The 25,765-nt window shown below is 38.6% G+C and overlaps 2 protein-coding genes across 2 annotated transcripts; both read left to right on the top strand.

Moving 5' to 3' along the window:
* Positions 1-241: 241 nt before the first annotated feature.
* Positions 242-9,769, top strand: LOC139328549 (sodium- and chloride-dependent GABA transporter 2-like). Its single transcript, XM_070958324.1, has 15 exons — positions 242-325; positions 2,429-2,700; positions 2,864-2,998; positions 3,771-3,911; positions 4,015-4,093; positions 4,175-4,307; positions 4,418-4,552; positions 4,708-4,811; positions 4,900-5,024; positions 5,109-5,221; positions 5,325-5,462; positions 6,168-6,270; positions 6,534-6,634; positions 7,261-7,431; positions 8,387-9,769. The coding sequence occupies exons 2-15, from the start codon at positions 2,475-2,477 to the stop codon at positions 8,537-8,539; spliced, it is 1,857 nt and encodes a 618-aa protein (XP_070814425.1). The 5' UTR covers positions 242-325; positions 2,429-2,474; the 3' UTR covers positions 8,540-9,769.
* A 9,865-nt stretch (positions 9,770-19,634) lies between these two features.
* On the top strand, positions 19,635-24,801 carry LOC139328596 (green-sensitive opsin). The gene is made up of 5 exons (XM_070958416.1): positions 19,635-19,998; positions 20,174-20,342; positions 21,933-22,098; positions 22,488-22,727; positions 24,421-24,801. The coding sequence occupies exons 1-5, from the start codon at positions 19,635-19,637 to the stop codon at positions 24,517-24,519; spliced, it is 1,038 nt and encodes a 345-aa protein (XP_070814517.1). The 3' UTR covers positions 24,520-24,801.
* Positions 24,802-25,765: the final 964 nt, after the last annotated feature.

Raw genomic sequence — 25,765 nt, 5'->3', positions numbered from 1 at the left:
GTTATCTGTTTTATCTCAGAAAACAGACCAAATAGACATTGATACTCTTCGTGTGTGTGTGTGTGTGTGTGTGTGTCTAGGTGTGTGTGTGTGTGTGTGTGTGTGTGTGTGTGTGTGTGTGTGTGTGTGTGTGCATGCGTGTGCTTGCGTGTGTGTGTATTTGTGCCCTATTCTACTGGTTCTACAGAAAAGACGTAGAAGCTTGTGTTTGTCTCTGGGGCCACACCTCACAGAAACCCATTTCACTCTACTTATTCTTGGAGAGGGGCTTGATTTTTCTGTCAGAAAGCAACCGTCAGGGGAGGAAACGCTTCAGCTGCTCAAGGTAATGTGTGCATCTCATAGGTTTGACTAGTTTTGTGGTATATTTAAGTTTAACTTATGCTTTGCTTTTGCTTAAGGTGTTAATGGTGATCATCAAATTGTTTTTTAATGCTGTGTTATAAGTCTAGTTTTTCTTTTACTGCATCTGTATGTAGATATTTGAATCTTAATGCAAAAATATGAAAGGCCATATTGAAGTATACATGTATGAAGTGCCTCCATCAATTCATTAGCTTTTCTAAAAGAAATTTGATACAAAAAAGTCCTAAATTTGTCTAAAAAACTTCACTTTTAACTTCGAAAGAATAAGCAGCGCTGGGTTGCACCAGCTGAATGTAAGCAAATGCAGCCTAGTTTGAAGGTCATTTAGAGTTTATGTGCCTCTGATTTTTCAAAGCTTCAAAGCAACACGTCCTCCATGAGAGTACGCAAACTACTCCTGCAACAGCACATACAAGAATGTCAGCATAGCATTATTGCCATACAGCTAGCAAAGTTGGTAACTTGACTAAATTTGACATCAGACACTAACTTCACATACCATTTTTTGCTGTGCAGTGGTTAACTTTGGTTCTTTTCAGCCATTAGCCTCTTCACTAAATTATTATTATATATTGAAAAGATGGCCACTAGAGACAACATGGTAATAACATTGCATTAAGAATAGTGCTTTTCACTGATCGCTAAAGGAAGTGAAAGTGTCATTTTCTGCCTCAGTATTTTGCTTAGTTAGGTTGTTTGTAGTTAACACAGATCTGTGGTGCCACCCAACATCGGCACAGCCTTAGTATCACATTGACTAGTTTCAATGTACAGTATCATTTTGTGTGGACTTTGCACCCTAACTTAAGAGAGAACTTACTTACTGTATGCTGCATTACTATTACTGCAACAGGCCACAGGTGATCAAATGTTACTATACAGAATGCATTAGGCTTAGAATATAGACAGAAAAGACCAGCAGACATACCTCATGTTAGAAGTGGTAGTCTGACCTAATCAGCTGCTCCACTTAAATATTTTACATTTGTAAAGACAATATCACAATGATATTTACCTCAACATCTGGGTGTCCTTGACCACCACGAGCCCTGTCCTTAGGTCAACCAAGGCTAACATCACTGCACTGTAGTCAGAGTCCCTGTGGGTCCAGGCCCCATTGTGTGGAAATATCCAGTATCCAATATCCACATTCCCATCAGCTGTATGTTGGAGATAATTAGCAAATTGAACAAAGTAAACATTAAAGCTGCTTATCATAAGGTTAGCATAGCGATTGTGAGCATGCTAGCATGCAGATGCACCGCTGTGCCTCAGTACAGCCTCACATGGCTGATAACATGGCTGTAGATTCTGTCTTGTTGCGCAATGTTTTAATATTTGATTTTGAAGGTAAGTAGGTTGTATAGTTGGTCCAGAACGCTGCTGCTCATCTCCTGACTGGAACACGTAAGAGGGAACACATAACGCCCATCCTGGCCTCCCTCCACTGGCTGCCTGTGCATTTTAGAGTTCACTTTAAGATTCTTTTATTTGTTTTTAAATCTTTAAATGGTCTCGCCCTGCCTTACCTCTCTGAGCTGCTTCATCTTTACGCTCCTGCTCGGTGCCTCAGGTCAGCTGATCAGCTGCTCCTGGAGGTACAGAGGTCAAAGTTGAAGCTCAGAGGGGATCGTGCCTTTTCTGTCGCTGCCCCAAGATTATGGAACGACCTACCTTTGTGCATTAGACAGGCCCCCTCATTGTCCATTTTTAAAACTCGTCTTAAAACACATTTTTATTCCTTGGCTTTCGACCAAGCTTGAGACCTTGCTCCTGTTTTATTGTGTCTATTGTTTTTATTGTTTGTCTTATATTTTAGGTTTATTCATTTTATTTATTTATTTATGTTCCTATGTGCAGCATTTTGTCACAGCTGTGGTTGTTTTTTAAAGTGCTTTATAAATAAAGTTGAGTTGAGTTGTATAGCCTGCCTTTGGCTCTGTTCAGGTGTAATACTGTATCTAGTGTGGTTTATGAAGTATGCCATTCAGGAAGTAATTCAGTGAAACCTGATACTGTCTGAGAACACTGAATGGAACCCAACATGCTTCCCTGTGTATAGGGTCTAACCACGGCTTCATGGCATCGACTGTATGACACATTGACATATGCTGATTCGATCCTTCCTAACGGCTGAAATGGACCAAAGACAAAACTCACAGGTGAAAATGAATCTGATGAACCCTGGGACCAACCTAGGGCCTCCTCAGCCCAAAGCTCAGGAGAGGGAACAGTGGGGCAGTAAGACTGAGTTCGTCCTGGCTGTGGCTGGACACATCATTGGTCTGGGAAACGTCTGGAGGTTTCCATACCTTTGCTACAAAAACGGAGGAGGTAAATCTTCTTTCTTGTGCCTGGATGTACATCATGTGCAGAATGCTGTGTTGTGTCCTACACTCTGCCAGTGTGATTATACAGTGACTATGATGCAAATGTGTGCTCACATGTATGCACTTCGATCAATATTTTAACAAGCTATTTCCTTTTTATTTCAAAGGGGTTTTCTTCATACCTTATGTTTTGTTTTTGTTCACCTGTGGCATCCCACTGTTCTTCCTGGAGACATCTTTGGGCCAGTACACCAGTCAGGGTGGAATAACATGCTGGAGAAGAATCTGCCCTCTTTTTGAAGGTAGGTCTTCGCAATGCTCACAAATCGTTTCAAAGATAAAATGTTGAAAACTACTTGCTGGTGTCAAAAGTTGAAAAAATATCAAGAATGTGTGAAAGATGTGGAAATATCAAAAGTAAAAGTCCTCATTTTTGATAACTGGTCCCTGTGTTACATATGTTATTGTAATGTAATACTCACGCATTGGTACACAAGGTGGAGCTACTTTTAAATACTTTATAATACATTTAGGTAGATTAGCCCAGTGTTTCCAAACCTTGGGGTCAGGCCCCTCCAAAGGTTCTCCCACACAAATTACTCTAATTTCTTTGACTATTACTCTAAAAGTAATGGATACTTTTATGTGTTTGGATGTCAAACAGCTATTTAAATGAAACAACTAGAGCAGGTTAGGGGAGAATTTCCTCTTTGGTGAAACTACTCACAATGTGGCAATAGCCCCCAACTACACCCCTTTCTTTGTGGAAGAGGTCACAAGCCAAAATGGCTGGTTTAATGTGTAACAATGCTGTTTATTTTACTCCTTATCATATTTTTGAAAAGTAACTAGTACTAAAATAACCAAAATGAATGTAGCCGAGAAAAAAGTGCCATATTTCACTCTGAAATGTAGTGGATTATGAAGTAGGGTAAATGGATATACTCAGTGAAAATACAAATACCAGTCTGTCACACGTTGTTGTTGAGTCCTGCAGCCAGGTGGGAAAAAGCTCTCCATCTACATATGTGTTTATTCAGGTCATTACAATATGACATGTCTATCTCTCCACAGGCTTAGGTTATGGAAGCCAGGTGGTTGTTTTGTACACTGGGGTGTATTACATCATCATATTGGCTTGGACGTTTCTCTACCTGTTTTCGTCCTTCACGTCTGAGCTTCCATGGGCCAGCTGTCACAACAGCTGGAACACAGGTACCAAGACTTTAGTGTCCGGCTATTTTACGACACATAAAACTGTACAGTATGTTCACTTTGCTAATCAGCATTCACCACCTCTCTTATTCTCTCATTTAAGATGGCTGCTTTGCTCACAATCAAACATCTGCTCTGCTCCTGTATGGGAACAGCACATCTTCAGTTGTAGAATTTTGGGAGTAAGTAGCACGAACAAAGGCATCATATGAGAGCTGCAGTTTTTTTTCTCGTACTGTTCCTTAATTGCTCCTTTGTTACAGGAGGAGAATATTGGGTCTGTCCAGTGGAATCGAGGAAATTGGCAGCATTCGATGGGATCTGGCCCTTTGTCTGCTTCTTGCCTGGATATTGTGTTACTTCTGTGTCTGGAATGGAGTGAAGACAACAGGAAAGGTACAGTACAATCTGAGTATTAACTTCTAATTTGTGTCTGACTTTATGTAAATCCTGTTCTTGAAATATTTGAATAGTGAAACCCGTCTTAGCTGTTGGTTCTGTTTCAGGTGGTCTACTTTACCGCCACATTTCCATATGTAATGCTGGTGGTGCTGCTTGTTCGTGGCCTTACATTACCGGGGGCCAAAGATGGAATTATGTTCTACCTCTACCCTGACCCATCCCGCCTCGCTGATCCAGAGGTACGATCTTTTCTTAACCTTTACCACGACTTGGTACATGCCATCATTAAAAACATTTCATTATAAGCAGCAGTTAGTTAAATACAAACTTTAATTCCAGGACATTTACATTTGTACAAACCTAAACTAAACACGAACTCATCCTAATTGCTCAGGTATGGATGGATGCTGGCAGCCAAATTTTCTACTCCTATGGAGTTTGCACAGGTGTTCTTACATCGTTAGGAAGTTACAACAAGTACACCAACAACTGTTACAGGTATGTATTCTGCTAGTTTTGTTCAAACTAGTTAGTATTATCTACATTAGAGCGCAGGTTTACTGATGTTTTCATGTTTCACCTGCAGAGACTGTGTGTCCCTGTGCCTGCTAAACAGTCTAACCAGCTTTGTAGCTGGCTTCGCCATCTTTTCTGTGCTTGGATTTATGGCAAAGGAGCAAGGTGTGGATATATCGATGGTGGCTGAATCAGGTATGGAGGATTAGTAATATATGACAGAAACCCAGAGGGATACTGTTTGAAGGATGTGACCATTTTGTTCATGTACCTTTGCAGGTCCAGGGTTGGCATTCATCGCTTATCCTCGTGCTGTGGCTCTGATGCCTCTTCCCCAGCTATGGGCTATTTTCTTCTTCATTATGATCATCTTTTTAGGATTAGATAGTGAGGTAGGACTATGTGTCAAGTCTGTTTGAAATGTGATAAATACATACAGACACCATAGTAAAAATGTTTTATATTAATGCAAAATAATCTCTTTCATCACCACAGTTTGTATATCAAGAGGCACTGGTCACAACCATCTCTGACATGTATCCCCACTTCTTTCGAAACAACAGTCGCCGTAAACTCCTGCTTCTTGCAATTTCTGCTGGAAGTTTCCTGATTGGCCTTCTGATGGTCACAGAGGTGAGTGGTGAACATTAAGCCTTTATTTTATTCAATGTATTAAACACAGCTACTGTAAGTTTGCTTCATAGTAACAAAAAAGAAAGAACAGTTACAGATGAAGACATCAAAGAAAGCAACAAATGGCCTAAAGGAAACATTTGAACATGAGGTCAAACATCAAATATATTTATTCCTTTGTTCTATTTATAATTGAGTATATGTCAAAAATTGGTCAGCAAATGATCACATTCAGTTTTATTTAGGTAGAGGTAGAATATATGCACCTTGTTTGTTTTACATTATACATATCTTCCCAACCCTGTCACCTCATGGACTGAATATAGACTATGACTTAAGTGTTTTCTGTAATGTAGCTCTATTCATTGGAACTGGTTTTTGTCCTTTGAAGACCTCCCTAAACTCAAACTGAAACTTTTGAGTCGCTGAAAGCCTCTTGATGATGTTTCTCACCCTCATGGTGGAGCATGATTATCTAAGCACCATCAGATGTGTTTCTACTGTAGCCTATTTAACAAACCCGTGCCTGAGTCTTAGTATGATTACTGATTTTGAAGAGGGCTTGAGGGCCTCAACTTCATCTGAATGCAAGTGTGCAACACTTCTTTCCTGCTCACACATTTTTACAGTAATACAGTGCTGGACAGTCACAGTGTGGATGATAACAACCTGCTTTTGAAGGACTCACTGTCTTCTTATCTGCAGGGAGGTCTTTATATTTTCCAGCTGTTTGACTACTACGCCTGCAGTGGGATGACGCTCCTGCTTTTTGCTATTCTTCAGTCTGTCTGTATTGGATGGATCTACGGTAAACTAAACTTTTAATGTGTTAAAATCTGCCGGAAAAGCAGAAAAATCTATCTATCTATCTATCTATCTATCTATCTATCTATCTATCTATCTATCTATCTATCTATCTATCTATCTATCTATCTATCTATCTATCTATCTATCTATCTATCTATCTATCTAAACACACAATGTTTTAGGACCTGTATACAAAATGATCCAATACTGGGGGTATTTCAGTGTGTACACCATCATGCTGATGTATCTGCTTATTTCCCTCAGGCGCTGATCGTCAGTATGATAACATACAGGACATGATTGGATATCGGCCGTGGCCTTTTATGAAATATTGTTGGCAGTACTTCACACCAGCTATTTGTACTGTAAGTACTGGAAATGTGGGCATGCCTGTGTTGTAACTTTGCTCATGTTGTGCTAACAAGCGAGTATATCTGACAGCTGCCAGAGGCTTCTGTCCTGAGGGCAGTCCATGTCTCAACCAGATGGAAACCAGTACGGTTGACTGGGTGCTGTATTGCAACTGAAGGCTGTTTTGTCTCATTTTGAATGAATTGTGCATTAGCTCATCATTGGCTCCTGAAGAAAAATCTAAATATACAGTGGTTGAGAGAATTTAGGAAAAGGCGAAGATTCATAATTCTTTTCAAGCTTAATATTGGCAAAAAATTGCTATGCTATATAAAAAAATAATTGCATCGAACTGAGAGGGATGTAAAAATGGATGTTAGAAGTCAGCAATACTGAAACCAACATGCAAGAAAGATGACGTTTTGGTGATTGATGGAGCTGCAGCAGCAAACTGTGGCTATTAAGTTATCGGCAATAGTGAAAACAGGTCACAAAGTCTGTCGTGTACACTTGTGTGAATAAGACAGGATATTACTTTTATTATTGCTTTCATGTTTGCAATACAAATTAGTAATCTGAACACTCTGAGTGTTTTTATAGCTTGTTGTCGTTTCACTCTGCTTGTATTTTTTTTCTTAAGTGCACATTTCTCTTCTCCTTGGTCAAATACACCCCACTCAAATTCAACAACACTTATGAATATCCCTGGTGGGGCTACACCATTGGAGGATTCTTCACACTGTCTTCAACACTCCTGGTTCCCCTGTGGATGCTGTATGCTGTGAGCGTCACTCCAGGATCACTGAGACAGGTACAGTCTCATGTTGTTACAAACAAAAGTAGATCAGACACTAGAGTTTGGATGGTTACAAATTAAAAGCCATTTAGATAGAAATCAGTTCATGAATATCTCACTTTAGGCTATCTGTACCAGGATAATTGATTAAATGACTCTAAATGGTAGAAAAAACATAGAGATTTATACTGACATCGACATTGGCTGAGATCTGTTCTGCTTAAAAAAATCAGTATTGGTGCCATTACCAAATTAGTGTGTTGGATCTGTGCACGCCTATCACTAAAGGTAATCAGCCTGAACTTAGAGTACAGCATGCATTAGGTACAGAAGCAGGCTATAGAAAGTGTAATGCATCTAAAAGTGCACACTAGTTAACTTTTTTTTTCTTTTTTTGTTTAAAATCTGACACCTCTGTGGTTAAGATTTGGTTTGGTTTCACTGCATGAATCATATCAGAGTTGTGTGGAAGAAGTATGCAGATGTTTTCAGATCAGTAAAATGTTAAAAATCTAAATCTAAAAAATTTTAGACTTTATTTCACAATATTATTATAACTACTCTAACTGTATATAATATCAGACTATTTCCTCCTTTGCTCATGACTGACAAGAATCACACTTCCACATCTGCTAGAGGGCTTGTCTCTTAAACATAAACATGTGTTTTTGGGCATTTGCAGAAACCACTGATACTGTAATTATTCATTGTGAGGACAGTCTCAGAGGTGCAAGCACAAGCTCCTCATTGGCAGCCAGAGAAAACATATGGCTCTTTACAACAATAGAAGTGAGCAGTAATGATGAGGAAAGGATGCACTGCTGTAAAAAAAAAAAAGTGTATTGTAGTTGTTATTGATTTAGAGCATAGTCTGCCCCAGACTGACAGTCATAGGGATGGAGTTATGGGAAAACAAGAGTCCAGCAGATTTGTTGTTGCACCACAGTTAGCCTTCTCTTTCTCCTCACAGAGGCTGAAAGCTCTCTGCACCCCAGCGAAAGACTTACCGACTGCAACATCGAAGACGGCGTCAAATAAAGAGGCATTTCAGACTTTCACCGGCTTGTACACACTGCGCACGACAGCAAGGCCCGATGACAGAGGGACAGAGCCTCAGAGATGATGCTTTATTTAAACTGCAAGACAAAAGGACTGAGATAGAAAAAAAAACTGCCAAACAAACGTTTTTTTTTTTTTTTTAACAGCACTTATTAACTGCAACTGGGTACATTATTGTTGTTACTGGGAATAAAACAAGAAGTCTGGGACAGGGCAAGCTTTTCTAAGGAATTTAGCTAAAAAATAGTTAGTAGTAGTACTAACTTGCTGTGTTTATGTTTCCAAAATTGTGATAAACTTACTAAAAACATATAGGAAACATGGGTATAGATAATAGTTAATGTGGTGTGATGAAGGTTTTTAGGCAAGTCCAGCATTTTACAGTGCACCTGTGCAATGCAGTGGATGTCACAAGCACAACAGACCACACCTGTGTGCCTTTAACACCTGGAACTGAGACAGACCTTGGTATGCAGCCTGTTCTGAGCTTTTCATTCCTTTTAATTACAGAGTAATTTAAAGCATCAGTGTTCAACCGTTTCACACTTTAATCACAGTCTAAGTACCTCATGTGGGCTACAGTGTAAAACTTCTTGTGTATTCTAATCACTTAAAGCAATCAACAGAAAAAGTTCAGTTACGTACAGATATGAATTAACAAAGGACAAATAAAGAATGCGCTGTAATGCATGACTTTCCCCCACCTTTTGCTTGAGCTCACTGCTAACAACAGAATCAGCCTGGAATTGAACACTCCCGACCATCAGGCAGTAATTACGGCAGCAGCACCACCATTAAAGGACTGCTATTGTATCCCCAGATTCAGGTGTTAGCATGGAGAAAGTCCAACATGTTATATGTTACATTACGTGTTGCTGAATGCAGTAGCTAGACTCTTAACAAAGCAAAGAAAACAGAGCAGATGAGTCCCCTTTTGATGTCCTTATATTATGGAGTAAAGTGCCACATGTAGCTTGGCTTCTTTATTGTCCATTAAATATCTCAACATCACGCAGACGCCTGATTTTCTGGTCAGCTCGTAGTGTGTTTACCTAATAACTAACCTTTTTTTCCCTATAAATTGACCAAAACTATGCCATACCTATACCATAGCTACAGTGTGTTTCTTAGAATACACCCCTTTCCCAAGACTTCTTGTTCTTCAGCCCATACCCCAGGACCTTCATATTTTATCTTACAGTGTAATGTGCCTAAAACCTATTATTTTTCTTGCCTAAACGTACCCAGTTTTTCCAAATTATATTGCATGTTTTCTATAAATTATATTTCGACTGAGTTATATTTAGTTTCATTTTTTCTTACCATGTTCCGTGTTCATACTGGTCATCACCTATTCCAGGTTTTGGCCACTGGGAGGCGCTGCAGGTCTCTGATTAAAGGTGAAAACGTCAAAAACAGCTTATTTCCTGTCGCAGTGGAGTTTCAAACCTCTGCTGTTCATATGCAGGAATATATGCACACACCTACGCAGTGTTTTACTTTTAGCATTTCTCCCTGTCTGTGAATACTGACAGTGTTTCTGAGCTTGGCCTTGCTGCTGCAGTGCTATGTCATGCACAACTCTGACTTTACACTGAGTTACACGGGGGGGACTGAAGAGTAGTTTGAACACCACTAATAAAACTAAACATAACATAAACATAATAATGATATTCCTCTTACAAGCAGTTATGCTGTCACAAACATACAACAGCATTAAACAAGCTGCAGTGTGTGCATGCTGAGAATGAGCTGTGCTGAGCAGCATATAATAGACCACCAGAGGGTGCTTCAGCAGCAGAGGAAAACATGAGGTCCTGGTAAATGTTTCATTTTACCCACTTCATACAGAGGTTTTTGCAGTTGGGGAACAGAGTCTGATTGCAATCAAAGCTTCATCTTGTTAGTTTACTGTGGAGTATTTATTTATTGTCCAGGACGTACCCACTCATGCTATTACAATGCCAGTGTTACCTTTCATAACCCTGCTGTTAAACACTGCCCTTCACATTCGCTTTGCAGTGCATCAACCGGTCTGGAAGGAGTTCTTCTTCGGTCTTATTCTTCTGATACTGCTCCAGTTTATACTCTCCTTTACAGATACGGGCTGTTTTCATTTTTCATTTTCTCCTTCTTCCTTCTACTTCTATTAACTGCTATCTTATTTTATTATTTTGCATCTTTTATTTCTTAAGGAAAAGGATCAAAAAGGGTGGAAAACGTGACAGATGATATGTATGTATGGTTAAAAACATGACTTCTTACAAACGATGACCTTCATCATCTTCATGAAATGTCATTTGAATGTTGCAGATTTCCACTCTCAGAACGATTTTAGAGGAGAGGACTGTGTAAAATCAATCTGTAATAAATAGGCCACAGCTGATGTGGATGTTGATGTATGAAAACTGGAGCTGGAGGAAGTAGCAGTGCTGCTTCTTCAGTCCAGAGGGTGATATCTGCTGCCTAGTCTGCCACATTACACACTCAGACAGACGAGGTTTATAAGATTGTGCTTTGATTTCATATTCTGGCTGTCCAAACTGATACAAACTGGGTGGACAAAACATTAGAAACACCTTTGTGTAGACTTGTTGTATGCAACGAAACAATTCAACAGCAAAACAGTCAGTCTGTAATTGACGGTCTTTCCTAAATCAGGAGATTTTTGTAAGAAATATATCACTGCAGGAGACTTCCTGTAACATTTTCAGCACTTTGGGACATGAGGGATTTAATATTCTTTTTTTTTTCCATAACATGTAAACCGTTGTAATATCTGTGCATACGCAGGTGGGAGAACAGAGGAGAGCATTAGATTTTAATCCTTAGTACATAGTGTCTGGGTGTCTGGGCCACTCAGAAGCAGAGATTACACAGACATCACACGTCAGATACTAGGGACAGTCTGACGCAGCAGGGCCTGAGAGAAAGTGGGCACTTATTCAATGTTAATCCCGTGGCAGCACAGTGACCTGAAAGGATACTTTAGCCTTTAGCAGGAAGTTTATCCTAATTTTGATATTAAAGCATAGTCTGTAGAGTACATCTTCATCTTATTATATATAACAAATCACTGTTAGCATCACATTATCTTAACCAACCAACCAACCAACCAACCAACCAACCAACTGATTTTTTTTTTTTTTTTTTACAATTTTCTAAATTTTCAGCTCTATTTGAGACAGACACTCAACATAAGTTCTAATTTTAAGATCAGTTTTTACTATATTTTTGAAGGACGCATTAGTTTATTGTAATGGTGTCTATACTCCAGGAGAGTATCACTTTATATTTAGTACATTTAGCTGTAACAACCTTCCAGTGGACTTCTTTTGAACTCACTCTGCAGGCACACACATGCTCTAAAAAAGGATTTGCAGCCCCATCTGATGTAGGAAGTATGTTTATTTTACTCATAACTGAGGCACTGTGGCACTTACTGCTTTTTCCTCCAGATACAAGACCATGCATGCAACAAGAAGCTTTTTTTATTGAAAATAAATTAGATGTCAGTGTTTGAATCCTCCTGAATAAGAACAACTAAAGTGAGGAGGCTGCTGTTTAGAGGCTCTACAGTTCATGTACAGTCACAGGTGTGCTGTGTAATATGTTAATTTTGTTGTTTGACAGTAATGTGGTGCAATACATTCTAGATCAGTCATATAATGTGTCTTCTTGACCTACTAACAGATTAGCTCCAGTTCCTGTTCGTCACAGGTGCAACACTTCCTGTTACATTTTCGGCACACTTAGCCTGCACAGGAGTGTGTTAAGTACTTGCATAGCTGTAAAGCAGAAAGCTAATCCCAATTAACGTTTACGTGTGTAGGCACAAGGCAGGCACCCTTTTGATCTAAGCTTTTTTAGACTTCTCACCTGCCTCAGGCTTATGAGTATCTCATTTAGAGCTCAGCTCTCACATCCCCGATGTACCAGATGTCCCACATAAGCAAATCATGGCTTTGACCATTAAACCACAGTAAAATGGCTTTTAATTCTCCATTGTCTCAACATTTGAAGTTGTACAAAAATATTTTTTTTTCTACTTTATTCTTGCTAATATGTTTATTGTTCAGTAGGTTTGATTGTTTAATGTATTCAAGCAAATACACCTCAGTGATATGATTCAGTCCAAATGTTCTCAGTGTGTTTAACTTGGACGGCCAAAACGGAAACTTGGTGAGCCAAAAGAAAACTCTTTGTATTGTCCTGTAAAACACACAAGGATCCCAATTTCCTGTAACTGACTGACTTAAAGCGGAAAGTTTTGCCTGCTTGCTGCGCTCTGATTGCAAAAAAGAATGAATAATTACCTGACAAAAAATAAAACGGCATAAACAGTGAGTTATATCGTAATAACAAACAAACAAACAAACAAACAAACAAACAAACAAACAAACAAACAAACAAACAAAAACCCGTCCATCCACATAATTAAAACAATAGTAATATGTGACTCACAGAAACATATAATTCAGATTGTTTTCAGTACCATTGCATCCAAATAACTAGACAAACATGTTTTAAACACAAAGACAGAGCAGCAAAGAACATTATATTTCATTATATTGTAATTTATTTGGAGCAATATTGGCTTCTGTAGTTCACCCTAAAAAGAAGAAGTTCCTCACAGATAATAATACTAATACTACTACTACTAATAATAATAATAATGATAATAAAAACTAGAGAGGAAGAACATGGCAAAATATATTTGACCTTCATTTTTGCCTTCAGAGACCACCTGTAGTCTTTGGCCTCAAGAGCCCGTACGCGACTGCAGTAATCACTTTTGAGGACGACGTGAATTGAGTGAGACAGGTGTCACCTCTAAGGTGTGCCCTGACTCCCTGGCAACCTGCTCAACACAAGGTGTGAATCCAATTTGTGAGGATTGAAGATTAGAAAGGTCCAAACCCCTCCGGTTTAACAGCTTGCTAGTGACAATTTTTGGATGCTAAGCAGATGAAGACAAGCTCCTTGGTCTGGAAATCCCACTTGTGGGAATTGGCATACTTATGAAAGCCGTGTGACAGATGGTTTCCTGCTTATACATCCAGGGCATTACCATACATGGGTGCAACATCATTAGACATTGCACATTAGATCACTTTGTCATGTAAAAGAATCATACTTTGCTTGAGCTCAATGTAAATTAAAATATATTATTTTTTATTTCTGTTACTTTAAAGTCACCACCAGCCCAAACCAGCAGTATTTGGGTCAAATTGAAAACTCTTCATTCTAAATGTCTAAGTTCAATATAAACATATTAGTTGTCGGTAAGTGTAAGTTTTTATTGGGATTTTATTTTTATATTTTATAGTTCTTTTTAAACACATACTGTACTGTATGGATTATTTTAATTCATCCAGAGTCTCAAAGGGTCATACTACAACAGGGCTACAGAAAAACACAGTAAATAGTCATAAAAGTAATTAAATTGAATCTTTAATGAAATAGAATAAATGAATAATTATTATATATTTATTATGAAAAACTTAATAGAACTAAAATGTGATTAAACTTAAAGGTGATCCTGAACTCACTCCATATCACACCTGTGACGAGTTAAAATACCTTGTGCATGAGGATAATTTCACCTGCCAAAGTTTCTATAAACCAAAAATATGCTTTAGTTCCTTAAGTGAGTCATAGGGTTCAGGTTAATATGTATTCAAAGATTTTATTGATTCATTATCATTCATTTAACCCAAATAATTTAGTAGTCTGACACCCTAATAACTGTTGTTCAAAACAAGTTTTAAAAAGTTTCTTAAAATGTATTAAAAATAAATAAATAAATAAATAAATAAATAAATAAATACTTAAAAAATAAATAAATAAATAAATAAATAAATACTTAAAAAAAAAACTTTGTTATATTGATAAGGTAAGTTCTGATCTACTACATATACAAGATGTGAAACTCTCTGAGGCATTATTGGATGATCAGTAATAATCAATAAATGGATCAGTGTGCATCTTACCTGCTGCAGCGCTGTTTCTACTCTGCAGGATTAAAAAAAGTCGTCCATTGAAATCCAGTCAGTCAAAGTCAGTCACTGTAGGAAGCATGAACACAGTGGAATATTGAAATACTTATTATTGTGATTGAGTGTATAGAAGCTCATTATGATGCCACGTGCACTTTATGAATTAAGAGCAATGCAGTGTATGGATTTATCTCTATATTCACTTTTTAAAATATTCAGTATGACAAACTTACAAAAAAATATGCGGATAACATGTACATAGTTAAAAACGTAAAATCCACTCAACTCTATGGAGCAACATTTCAATATATAAATATATAATACATTCACGTCATAATTTAGACCATGTCACATAACATAACATTAACTCATTTCATGATTAAGCCATTATATACTTTTGCAAACACTGTTAAAATATCAAAACAGTCAACACTGATCAAGCATACAAAAGCTTTTTAAAATAAGATAAGAAATACTATACAATTATATTTACAGTTCATGAGATGGAATACTTCAAGCAAAAATAGAATCAGATACACAAATACAGCTTCATAGATTTAATCAGTTTACAGTTAATTACTGAGTCTCTTTTCATCCTCTACCAAATACAATTTTAACATGAAGCTTTTACGCCTCCAAACGTTTGAATAACTGTGATAATAGATTTAAGGTCAAACAAAGTGGTTCAATCAGTATTAGGGCTTTATGCAGTTAATGCAATTTTGGATCTCTAATGAAATTAGCTCACTTTCCTCATCAACGACTTGTCCTGAAAAGAGATTACCTCAGGTAACTGTTAAATACAAGGGCCAGTGGCTTACTTCCAGACAGAGACTTAACTTAAACCTATCCAATTTATTTGAACTGATTTCATAAAGTCACCACTAGGCAGGTCTGACTGGTATTAGGCTGTCTGCGGGGCGAGGCAGCCAAAAGTTTCTGTTTGATTTTAATAAATAAAAGATGGCTCCACACAGTGGGAATGGACAGAGTGTTTATCCACCTCACAGTAAGAGTTTGAACCGCCTGCTTCACTCTCAAATGAACGTGCAGATGCTAAATTACTTGTAGGGTTTGATGGTGTGTGTATTCTGTCAGTCAGTTGGTAGCATAACACACTTTCCCAAGGCAATAATGCAATGTTATGAGCAACTGCTGCATTTTCTATATTTTGATTGGATACTGAGCAACCATTTCCCCAAAACAAACCTCTCCTGAACCTCTGTACCCCCTTTTGCAACCATTAAAGTTGGTCCTCCAGAAAGTAAAGTGGTATTCTGTGGCTGCATGGCATATCCTATTTGACATTAGATTAGATTAGATTGGATTAGATTCAACTTTATTGTCATCATCAGAGTGCAACACAGAGACAATGAAATGCAGTTTAGCACCTAACCAGAAGTGCAAATAGTCATAATATATGGAAGTAGTGCAAGTGGCATGAGGTAGTATGAGGTAGGTGCATGCAGTGCAAGTAATTTCTATGAAACCATAAAACATGTAACACAGTATGAAAACAAGTTACACAAGGTGGAAACAGGGTATGTCAGTGTCAAGACACCAACCTCAGCCCCGTCAATGTGAATAGAGGTGTGACTGCAGCGTTGGTCTTGGTCTTCTTGGTGTATCATCTGTCTGAAATCTGTGACATTCAAAGGGGCACAGGCAACAAAAAGACCCAACTCTGAGGTTGACAGGTGTGAGAGGAGATTAGTCCTTTATACACTGCTTTCAAATGGAAATCGTGAGCTTGTGGTTACAACATGGAATGTCATGTACACAACATGCTCTGTGTTTAAGAGTTAAGTTGTAAGAACGCCACTCCAAGGCAACATCAACATGGACTTTCCTGTCGGTGTGTGGAAGCCACCGAGGCTTACAATTTAGCAAGCTAATGATCAGGTAACAGACTGCAAGAACATAATGACAGAGGACAAAGATGAGGCCATTGGAAATGTCAGTACTTTCCTCAGACAGATTGTAAAATTACAAGGAAACAATAAATCAACCTGTCATCCACCGATAAATGAATAATTGTTATAAAATGTCAGTAAACATATCACATCTCTTTATCTTAGAGCTTTCAGAAGACTCCCATTTCCAAAGTCATTAATACCACAAGAGAGAGGCGTTCATATGGACTGAATGTGGTAAAAACGAGTCCATTTGAAGGTGTCAATTATCCCTGCATTGAAGATTCGATCCCCGGTCTAAAATGACATCACAATGAGGTATAACTGCCAAAGACCCCTCATATTCTTGAAGTTATTTTCATTATGTTAAATGAATGAATTGATCATTGTTTAAGAGCACATAGAGGGGATAATTCCCAGTCATGGTAACTTGGTTGTGCTTTCCACTGAGTGGTTTTGGGTGGAAACCCAGCTAGCTATCTTGCCCTTGTTGCTGCAGTAGCAACTCCTAAGAGTTGGCTGGGATGCTTAGAGGATGTATGACCATGAAGCTCCTTGCTGATGGATGAAAAGTAGCAGCTTGTGAATCCATGTGTCACAGAGGAAACTCATTGCTGTCTATACTTAGCAGTGCAGAGGGAGTCGGGCATTCCTAATGATGTGACGAAATGAGGGGGAAAAAATCCTCAAAATTATTCAAAATAATTTAAAAGGTCTGCATTTTTTTCTCAGCATAGTCAATAAAAAAATCATGTGTGAATATTTTATGCCACTTCCAACAAACCAGGCTCACTATTGAAACTGCTTGTGCTACAAGTCAAGCCTTCAAAGGTTGCTAAGGTAAAACACTGCCTGACTTTGCTGCGTGACAATGCACTAAATCTCACAAAACCTTTACAGCGCTTCTCATAATCTAGGCTCAGAACACTACAGGAATCCACTACAGGAAGTAGTGTGTCCTTTATATAGGCAGGTGAAAGGTAAAGGTGTGGAGGCAGGGATGGTGGCTGGGTGTGTCTATCACATCAGACTTTGATGCAGGAGTAAACACCCTGCATGTTTATGCCACCATAATCTTTACAGAGGCTCAATCAAGTGGTTTAGCTCCTGTTCTGGATGGCAGCCTGCACGCCATCTCCTCTGTAGTTGTGCACACTGACCACTCACTGTGCACATACTGTACTAAGCCCTCAGAAAGAGCGTTAGACTGTTAAGGTATTTAACAAAGTGGCTGCATGGTGTATTGCAACTGGTGTCACACCCTGGTGGGAAAAGCACTTTCCCTGTGCACAATCATTCCAAAAGGAGTGGCTATGAAATGATGAATACATCATTGAAGTCCACATTGAACATCGCAAACATGTATTCACCAATATTTGATGAATCTGTGCACTAGCCACAACTACAGAATCACTACAGTTTGTGGGACCTGCTGTCAATCATGTGCAGATACTGTAAAAACTAATTTGACACTAATTCGACATGTGTATATATATATATATATATATAATAATTGCACATTTTCAGTTCATTTAGAACAAGTAACAGATGCTTTGCGTCCATACTTGAGAACCTTTTGTTTCTTTTGTTTTCTATCATCACTCATTTTAAAGGACACTGCAAAGCTGTTAACCACTCTTCAACATTTTATGAGTCTAATTTTAGAGAAAACAGCCATCACTAATATGCCAATTTGAATGGGACTAATATGACTTCTGTGTTTGGCGAAATATGGAAGGTAATAAAATTACCACTGAGAAAACGTGTTGATATGTTGAGGACTGCTTATGGAAATTTGGTCAACCTCCTGGTGAGCCACAATTATCACAGTGAAGGAATATTTTCATTCCTGAACCGCACAGAAAGTTGCAGAAAGCATCAGTCATTGATGTGAGTCATGTCTGACATGACCAAACAGTAATCTTAAAAAATTTTAAAGTCTTGATCGAGCTTTGGCCTTATGACCTGCAGGACTTACCATACGATCTACAGGGGTGCTTGTTAAACAATTATCCTGCCTTTGCAATATGTTTAAATATCCACAACAATTAACATGTTTTTACCTCTCTCTGATAGTGCAGTATGTGACTATGATTGTGCCGTTAAGATAACCTTAATGATCAACTACAGCAATAATAGCAAAAATAAATAGGGGATGTAGAACAAACAGACAATAAAAAGGGGTGCAAAAAAAATCAACTATATATGTACATTATATACAAAAAGAGTAATAAAGCAAGAGTTACTGGTGTTGGTAGTTTTTTTTGGTGGATCAATGACATGAAGCTGACCTTTAGATTGTTTAGATATTTGAGGTGGCCAATTTCTTTTTCTGGAGGATGAAAAGAGACTCAGTAATTAACTCTAAACTGATTAAATCTATGAAGCTATATTTATTTATTTCATTCTATTTTGCTTGAAGTATTCCATCTCAAGAACTGTACATATAATTGTATAGTATTTCTTATCTATCTATCTATCTATCTATCTATCTATCTATCTATCTATCTATCTATCTATCTATCTATCTATCTATCTATCTATCTATCTATCTATCTATCTATCTATCTATCTATCTATCTATCTAACTACCTACCTACCTACCTACCTACCTGCATGTCTGTCTGTCAACCAGCCCAGCCCAGCTTTACCAGGTACACTCACCTGCACTCTGAAATCCTATTAAGAAATTGTTAGTTGAATCCAAACTAAATGGATAGTGAGCTAATCAAATTACAGGTTTGAGTTAGAGGCTTCCTTTAATGGTGTTTAGGTCATAAACACATTTTGTTCAGTTAACAGTGCTTTACTCAATTTAAACTGTATACACAGCTTCTCCAAAGGAAATCTCTCAAGTATTTGTGTTGGACCTGGTCATGACAAGAAATTCTCTGCTGGTTTTTGAGTGCAGTGCAGGAAGGAAGGAAGGAAGGAAGGAAGGAAGGAAGGAAGGAAGGAAGGAAGGAAGGAAGGAAGGAAGGAAGGAAAATGCTGAAAACATTTGTACAGTGACCTTTGGGGGTCATACACCCCTGTTCTGTCGGCTAACAAGTGATTATACACCAACAGATAATGCGCTGAATTCCCATGTAGATCCTCTTTGCTCATCTTCTTGATCCACCTTGAGTCTCCCCCCGGGGGCTATATAACTGTATCACATGCAACAGGTTTAGGAGCAGACCCTCGGCTGCACTGATAGTCATCTGACTTTATTCTATTCTGCCAATCCAAACCCTAATTTAAAAAGATGGAGAACGGCACAGAGGGTAGGAACTTCTACATCCCAATGAACAACAGGACCGGGCTTGTGAGGAGTCCTTTTGAATACACGCAGTACTATTTGGCAGATCCATGGATGTTCAAACTGCTGGCTTTCTACATGTTCTTCCTGATCTGCACTGGCTTCCCCATAAACTTTCTCACACTGCTGGTCACAGTTCAGAACAAGAAGCTCCGGCAACCTCTTAACTTCATTTTGGTCAACCTGGCTGTGGCTGGGCTGATCATGGTCTGCTTTGGATTCACTGTCACCTTTTATACTTCCCTGATGGGCTATTTCTCCTTGGGATACTTGGGCTGTGCTATTGAAGGATTCATGGCTACCATTGGAGGTAACATTTAGGAAAATGGATGCTTGCTTGCATTTATCACATGTATAGGATGTTTTTCCATTTTATCATGACTGGTCCAATGAATATTGTTCTGTCTGTAAGATGGAGCTCTACAACAGATGGCAGGATTTCAAGGTTCTCACCACAACTTCTGTTGTCTTGTTTTAATCAACAGGTCAAGTGTCTCTGTGGTCTCTTGTGGTTCTGGCTATTGAGAGATACATTGTGGTCTGCAAACCCATGGGTAGTTTCAAATTTACAGCCACACACGCCGGAGCAGGTTGTGCATTTACCTGGATCATGGCTTGCTCCTGTGCTGTCCCTCCTCTCGTTGGATGGTCAAGGTAAAAAGTTCCTTCCCCAGAATGGATCAGATGACCCTGCCCTGTCCATCAGCAGTGGCACAATGTCCTTAATTGGAACACCACACCACTCTTACTTATCAACATGGCTGTTATTTTTGCCAACTTGTCCATTCTTCCTATTTGGTCTGCAAACATATTATTCGTCAGCCTGATTACTCAGTTGTTGCTACGTGGTGAAGTTACTTAAATAGATCCACTAAGGACACAACAGAAGGAGTCACATGATGACACAGGCTCTAAACAAACACACAGGTCAGCCTTATTTACTGCAAACATCAATTAGGCTTTGCAGAGCTGCTTGCTGCTTCAATTTGACCAAAAATACTCCCAGAGTTCTCTACAGTGCATGACTATAACACTGTTTGTGAGTGTTATCTCTCATTTTTTTTAATCAAAAGGTTTAAGATGATCATTGTAAGCTCAAGGTCTGTCTGGTCATGTGACTGTCTAATGTTACCCTGCTGGACTTCCTTCTAGAGATGTAATTTCATCAAGAAAAGAAAAGAAAAGAAAAGAAAAGAAAAGAAAAGAAAAGAAAAGAAAAGAAAAGAAAAGAAAAGAAAAGAAACTGACATTTTTTTTAAAGGACCTTGCCTTCACACTAGCACAGCTCGAAGAAACATCTAGTTTTACCCATTTAATCAAAAACATTACAAATGTAAATTAAACTTGTGATTTAATATATAATGTATTGGGGGAAAAAAGTATTATAACTGTAATTTATAACACAGATTAAACGAACAATTTCCAAAAAATCTCCAAGTTTGCATGTTCTGACAATGGGTGTGGCCATGTTAAGTTTGATCTTTCTTAAATCCCTTTTAGCCATTCATGACCACACTAATGAAGCCACCCACTGACGCCTGAAGTCATGTAAATAATCTTAAATGATCTTGACTTTTGTAGTGTCACATTTGACAAACAAATTCATCTTTTCTTGAGATGTACTTCAAAGTGCCATTGTACAGCTATAGCCACACCAGAGGAAAATGAAAAAAAAAAAAATCTTCATGTGACTATAATACATTAATATTTCTATGTAATCTTGCAGCATGCATGTAGCCTTTGCAGATAGTGTGAGGATTGATCGTGCCCCTCTAAGGTGATTATCTTTACTTTAAACAGGAGCTAGAAATTAAACAGTTTGACTCATTCTATCGAGTCTGATCAACCCACAAAATACTACAGAAAACTTCTTCCTAAGATTAGACTTCACTTCTCTGGCTGAAAGTAGAATATAGTGACATATTATCATCTACAGACACCTGACGGCAAGTAGCCATTATCTGATAGCACACATAAGATGGTACATGTCTCAGACAGCTGAGTCTCTTGTGCCCTACTTTTGGTGTCTCTGCCATTATGCTTTAAATTACCTGATGCTCACACAGCAATTCTTCACAAAATCCTAATATTTCCACTCTACAGTGGTCTTTGATATGACACGTTGTACAGCACAAGTCCCACTTTAAACTGATGTGTGTGATTTTCATAATCTTCTCTCAAAGGTCATAATATATGTTAACATTTTATATTACACATCCCACATTTAATGTCCTGTATTTCCAGGTACATTCCTGAGGGAATTCAGGTTTCCTGCGGACCCGACTACTACACTCTGGCTCCAGGCTACAACAACGAATCATTTGTCATGTACATGTTCACCTGCCACTTCTGTGTTCCCGTGTTCACCATCTTTTTCACTTATGGAAACTTAGTGTGCACCGTGAAGGCGGTAAGAGACATTTGCTTTAATCTCATCAGACTGCTTTTTTTTCCTCTTTTTTTATATATATATGTGATTGTAGATTTTCAAGCATATACATATAACACTGGAGAATATTTTCAACATATAGTACATTCAAGAACATCAGCTGTTCATATAATGATACTGACAAGTGGAGCTGTGTGTAATTGGGATGAGCAGTTTAGTTTAACACCAGCCACAGCTAATTGTGATCATCCCTCAGGGCAAGCAGCTTCTAACCACCATGGAACTGCTCAACAAGATTATGACAAGAGGCCATTTGCCACCCCGTACAGTGTCTCAAGAAAGCTTTGTACTGGCAAAACTTAGTGGAGCCACAAGTGTCAGACAGTAACTGATGTTGAATTTATTTTTAGGCTGCAGCCCAGCAGCAGGACTCTGCTTCCACCCAAAAGGCTGAGAAGGAAGTGACACGTATGTGCATCTTGATGGTACTGGGCTTCCTCCTGGCCTGGACTCCATATGCCAGCTTTGCTGCATGGATTTTCTTTAACAAAGGAGCTGCGTTTTCAGCCACGGCCATGGCTGTCCCTGCCTTCTTCTCAAAGAGCTCAGCCTTGTTCAACCCTATTATCTACGTATTGATGAACAAACAGGTATGGCACAACTGATCTGATAACACTTTAACACTTTAAATTCAATTCAATTCAATTTTATTTGTATAGCGCCAAATCACAACAAAAGTTGTCTCAGGACACTTTCCATACAGAGCTGGTACAGGCTGAGCTCTTTTATCTACAGAGACCCAACAATTCCCTCATGAGCAAGCACTTGGCGACAGTGGTGAGGAAAAATTTCCTTTTAACAGGCAGAAACCTCAGGCAGAACCAGACTCTGGGTGGGCGGCCATCTGCCTCGACCGGTTGGGTTAGAGAGGGAGAGCAAGAGAGAGAGAGTGAGACAGAGACAAAGACAGAGACAGAGAGACAGACAGACATGCAGTCAGAGAGACAGAGAGACAGACATGCAATCACAGTAACAGTGACAGTGGATGTAATAATAGCAGTAGCAGTTGCAGTGGATGTCAGGCAGGGCCAGGGCAGGAGACGCAGCTGCAATCCACAATCCAGATTCAGCCACTGTCCATGGGAACCTGCAAGACGACAAAGCACAGAGACTCCGGGGAAGGAGCTAAGTTAGTAACACGCCATGGTAAGACATGAAAGGGACAGAAGGACAGAGGAGCTCGGTGTATCTTTGGATGTCCCCCGACAGTCTAATCCTATAGCAGCATAATTAGGCGCTGGTCCAGGACCAGCCTGAGCCAGCCCTAACTATAAGCTTTATCAAAAAGGAAAGTTTTAAGCCTACTCTTAAATGTAGAGACAGTGTCTGCCTCCCGGACAAAGACTGGAAGATGGTTCCACAGGAGAGGAGTTTGATAGCTAAATGCTCTGACTTCTGTTCTGCTTTTTGAGACTTTAGGAACCATAAGTAGACCTGCATTCAGGGAACGCAGTGTTCGAGTAGGGCAATAAGGTACTAGGAGCTCTTTAAGATAAGAAGGTGCCTGGCCATTTATGGCTTTGTAAGTAAGGAGGAAAATTTTAAATTCTATTCTAAACTTTACAGGGAGCTGGTGCAGAGTGGCGAGTATTGGAGAAATATGATCTCTCTTCCTGGTTTTTTAAAGCTCATACAATGTTTAGAGGCAGTAACAGTGTTTGTAGCTCTAAGTAGATACAAGGAAATTTATATGTGTTTATTGATATTGTAACTTTTCCTAGAACAGCATACCACATTGTATAACATACAGTATAGCACAGACATGACATATTTAATTATAAACCCTTGCAGTGCATTACCAATATATTCATGCATAATATGCAAAAATCATTACTCAAGGTCCCCTTACTAGTTTTCTGAGACTTTCAGCCTTATCTTGTGACCAGCTTAGGGGTGGTGCAAAGATGTATTTCTAAATAAATATTTATCCCATTATAATGCTAATCATAGCACTTTACAAGCAAAATATATCCAATAAACATATATCATATTCATATCAAGCGTGCAGACATATATTATAGTATTGCAGCTATTTTAGACTGTAACGTCGATTATTCATTGTCTGTTTATACACATTGTTTGAAGGAGTGTTTCACAAGAGGAATTATGTTTGTATTTTATATTTAAACATCAATAAACAAGAAGTTGTTTATGCATCATATGCAACTGTATTTCTTTTTATTTTTAAATGCTAAAGGAGCATTATTGTTAGAATGTGTTTTGCTTTTGTTCAATGTTTAATGATTCCTCACTTTCTAATCATACAATGTGCTGTGTTTTCAGTTCCGTAACTGCATGCTTACCACCGTTGGAATGGGTGGTATGGTGGAGGATGAGACCTCAGTATCAACCAGCAAGACAGAAGTGTCCTCTGTTTCCTAAACACAGAAGAATCTCAACAACTCTAATGGATTTTTCACATGGACTATCATTTGGTTTAATTCAGTAGAGTCTCCGAGAAATACTGCAGGTTCCAAGTCAACTAAAGAGAAAAATCCTTCAAATGCTGTACGATAAGATCTAATACCGGGTACAGTATGTGGAGTTTGCACCACATGCAGAGCACCAGTTTCCCAGCTACCAGGGACCAGGAAGTCCTGCTGTTATGATAAAGGAAACATCATATCCACTAAACAGAATGTGCTTTGTTATTTCTAACATCATCATCTGTAAACAAACTGTACTTGCATTTAATGTTCTGCTCTATTAAAACTTTTTTTTTTTTTTGAGGGCCAGAATTTATTTTCTTGGCCAATTGTAAATATTTTCTAAATACTTATGACATTGAAAATGTAGGTTAATAAATGAATGCATCCAAATGTGTCTGCTTATACTTTTTATTGTTTCTTTTAATATTGTGTCTGTTTTTATGATTGATGGTGTAAGGTGACCTTGAGTGTCAAGAAAGGCGGCTATAAATAAAATGTATTATTATTATTATTATTATTATAAACCGCAGTCGCTTAAACTGTGACTGCTAGCATCTTCAGTCCTTTTGGTTCTGCACACTGTATGATAATCTATGATTATGACTGGACGGCAGATCCATGAACTGCATAAACATGGACATCGTCTCCATGATGTCACCCATGGGTTTCTGAAGAGCCATTGTGAAGCTCATTGACAGTGGGCTGTTGCCATCTTGGCAGTGCCTGAGTCTGCCAGCCAAATGGTCTTCAAGCCTTAATATAGTCTGAGTGATTTATATAAAAATTTCCTCCTGTGTGGTTGTCATGAATGGGGAAATTAGCTATAAACACCAAAACTGTTGGGCATTTTAAAATGGGAGTCTAAGGGGGATTGACTGGCTTTTGGAACCACCCTCAAGCAGCCATTTGAAGAACAGAAGTTTTTCTGCGTTGGCTTCATTTTTCAGACCTGGAGGTTTCTACTTGGGCAGATACCACAGTCCAAAGACAAACAGCTCAGACAAACTGGTGACTAAGATGCCCCATAGTGGGTGACTGTGGGTATACCTCTTCATGCCAAATGCGAGCTGAACTAGGCTTCAGCCTGATATCCTCCACAGGACAAGTGAGTCATAGACGGACAGATGGATGAGTGCAAAGTGCACTGACCAGTTCAATCATAGTAAGAAACTTTAATAGCACCTTTCATATATAAAGGG

The sequence above is a fragment of the Chaetodon trifascialis genome, chromosome 3 (assembly GCF_039877785.1).
Source record: "Chaetodon trifascialis isolate fChaTrf1 chromosome 3, fChaTrf1.hap1, whole genome shotgun sequence".
Classification (NCBI taxonomy): Eukaryota; Metazoa; Chordata; class Actinopteri; order Chaetodontiformes; family Chaetodontidae; genus Chaetodon; species Chaetodon trifascialis.
Note: the sequence above shows the minus strand (reverse complement) of the source record. Positions and strands in the feature narration are given on the sequence as shown.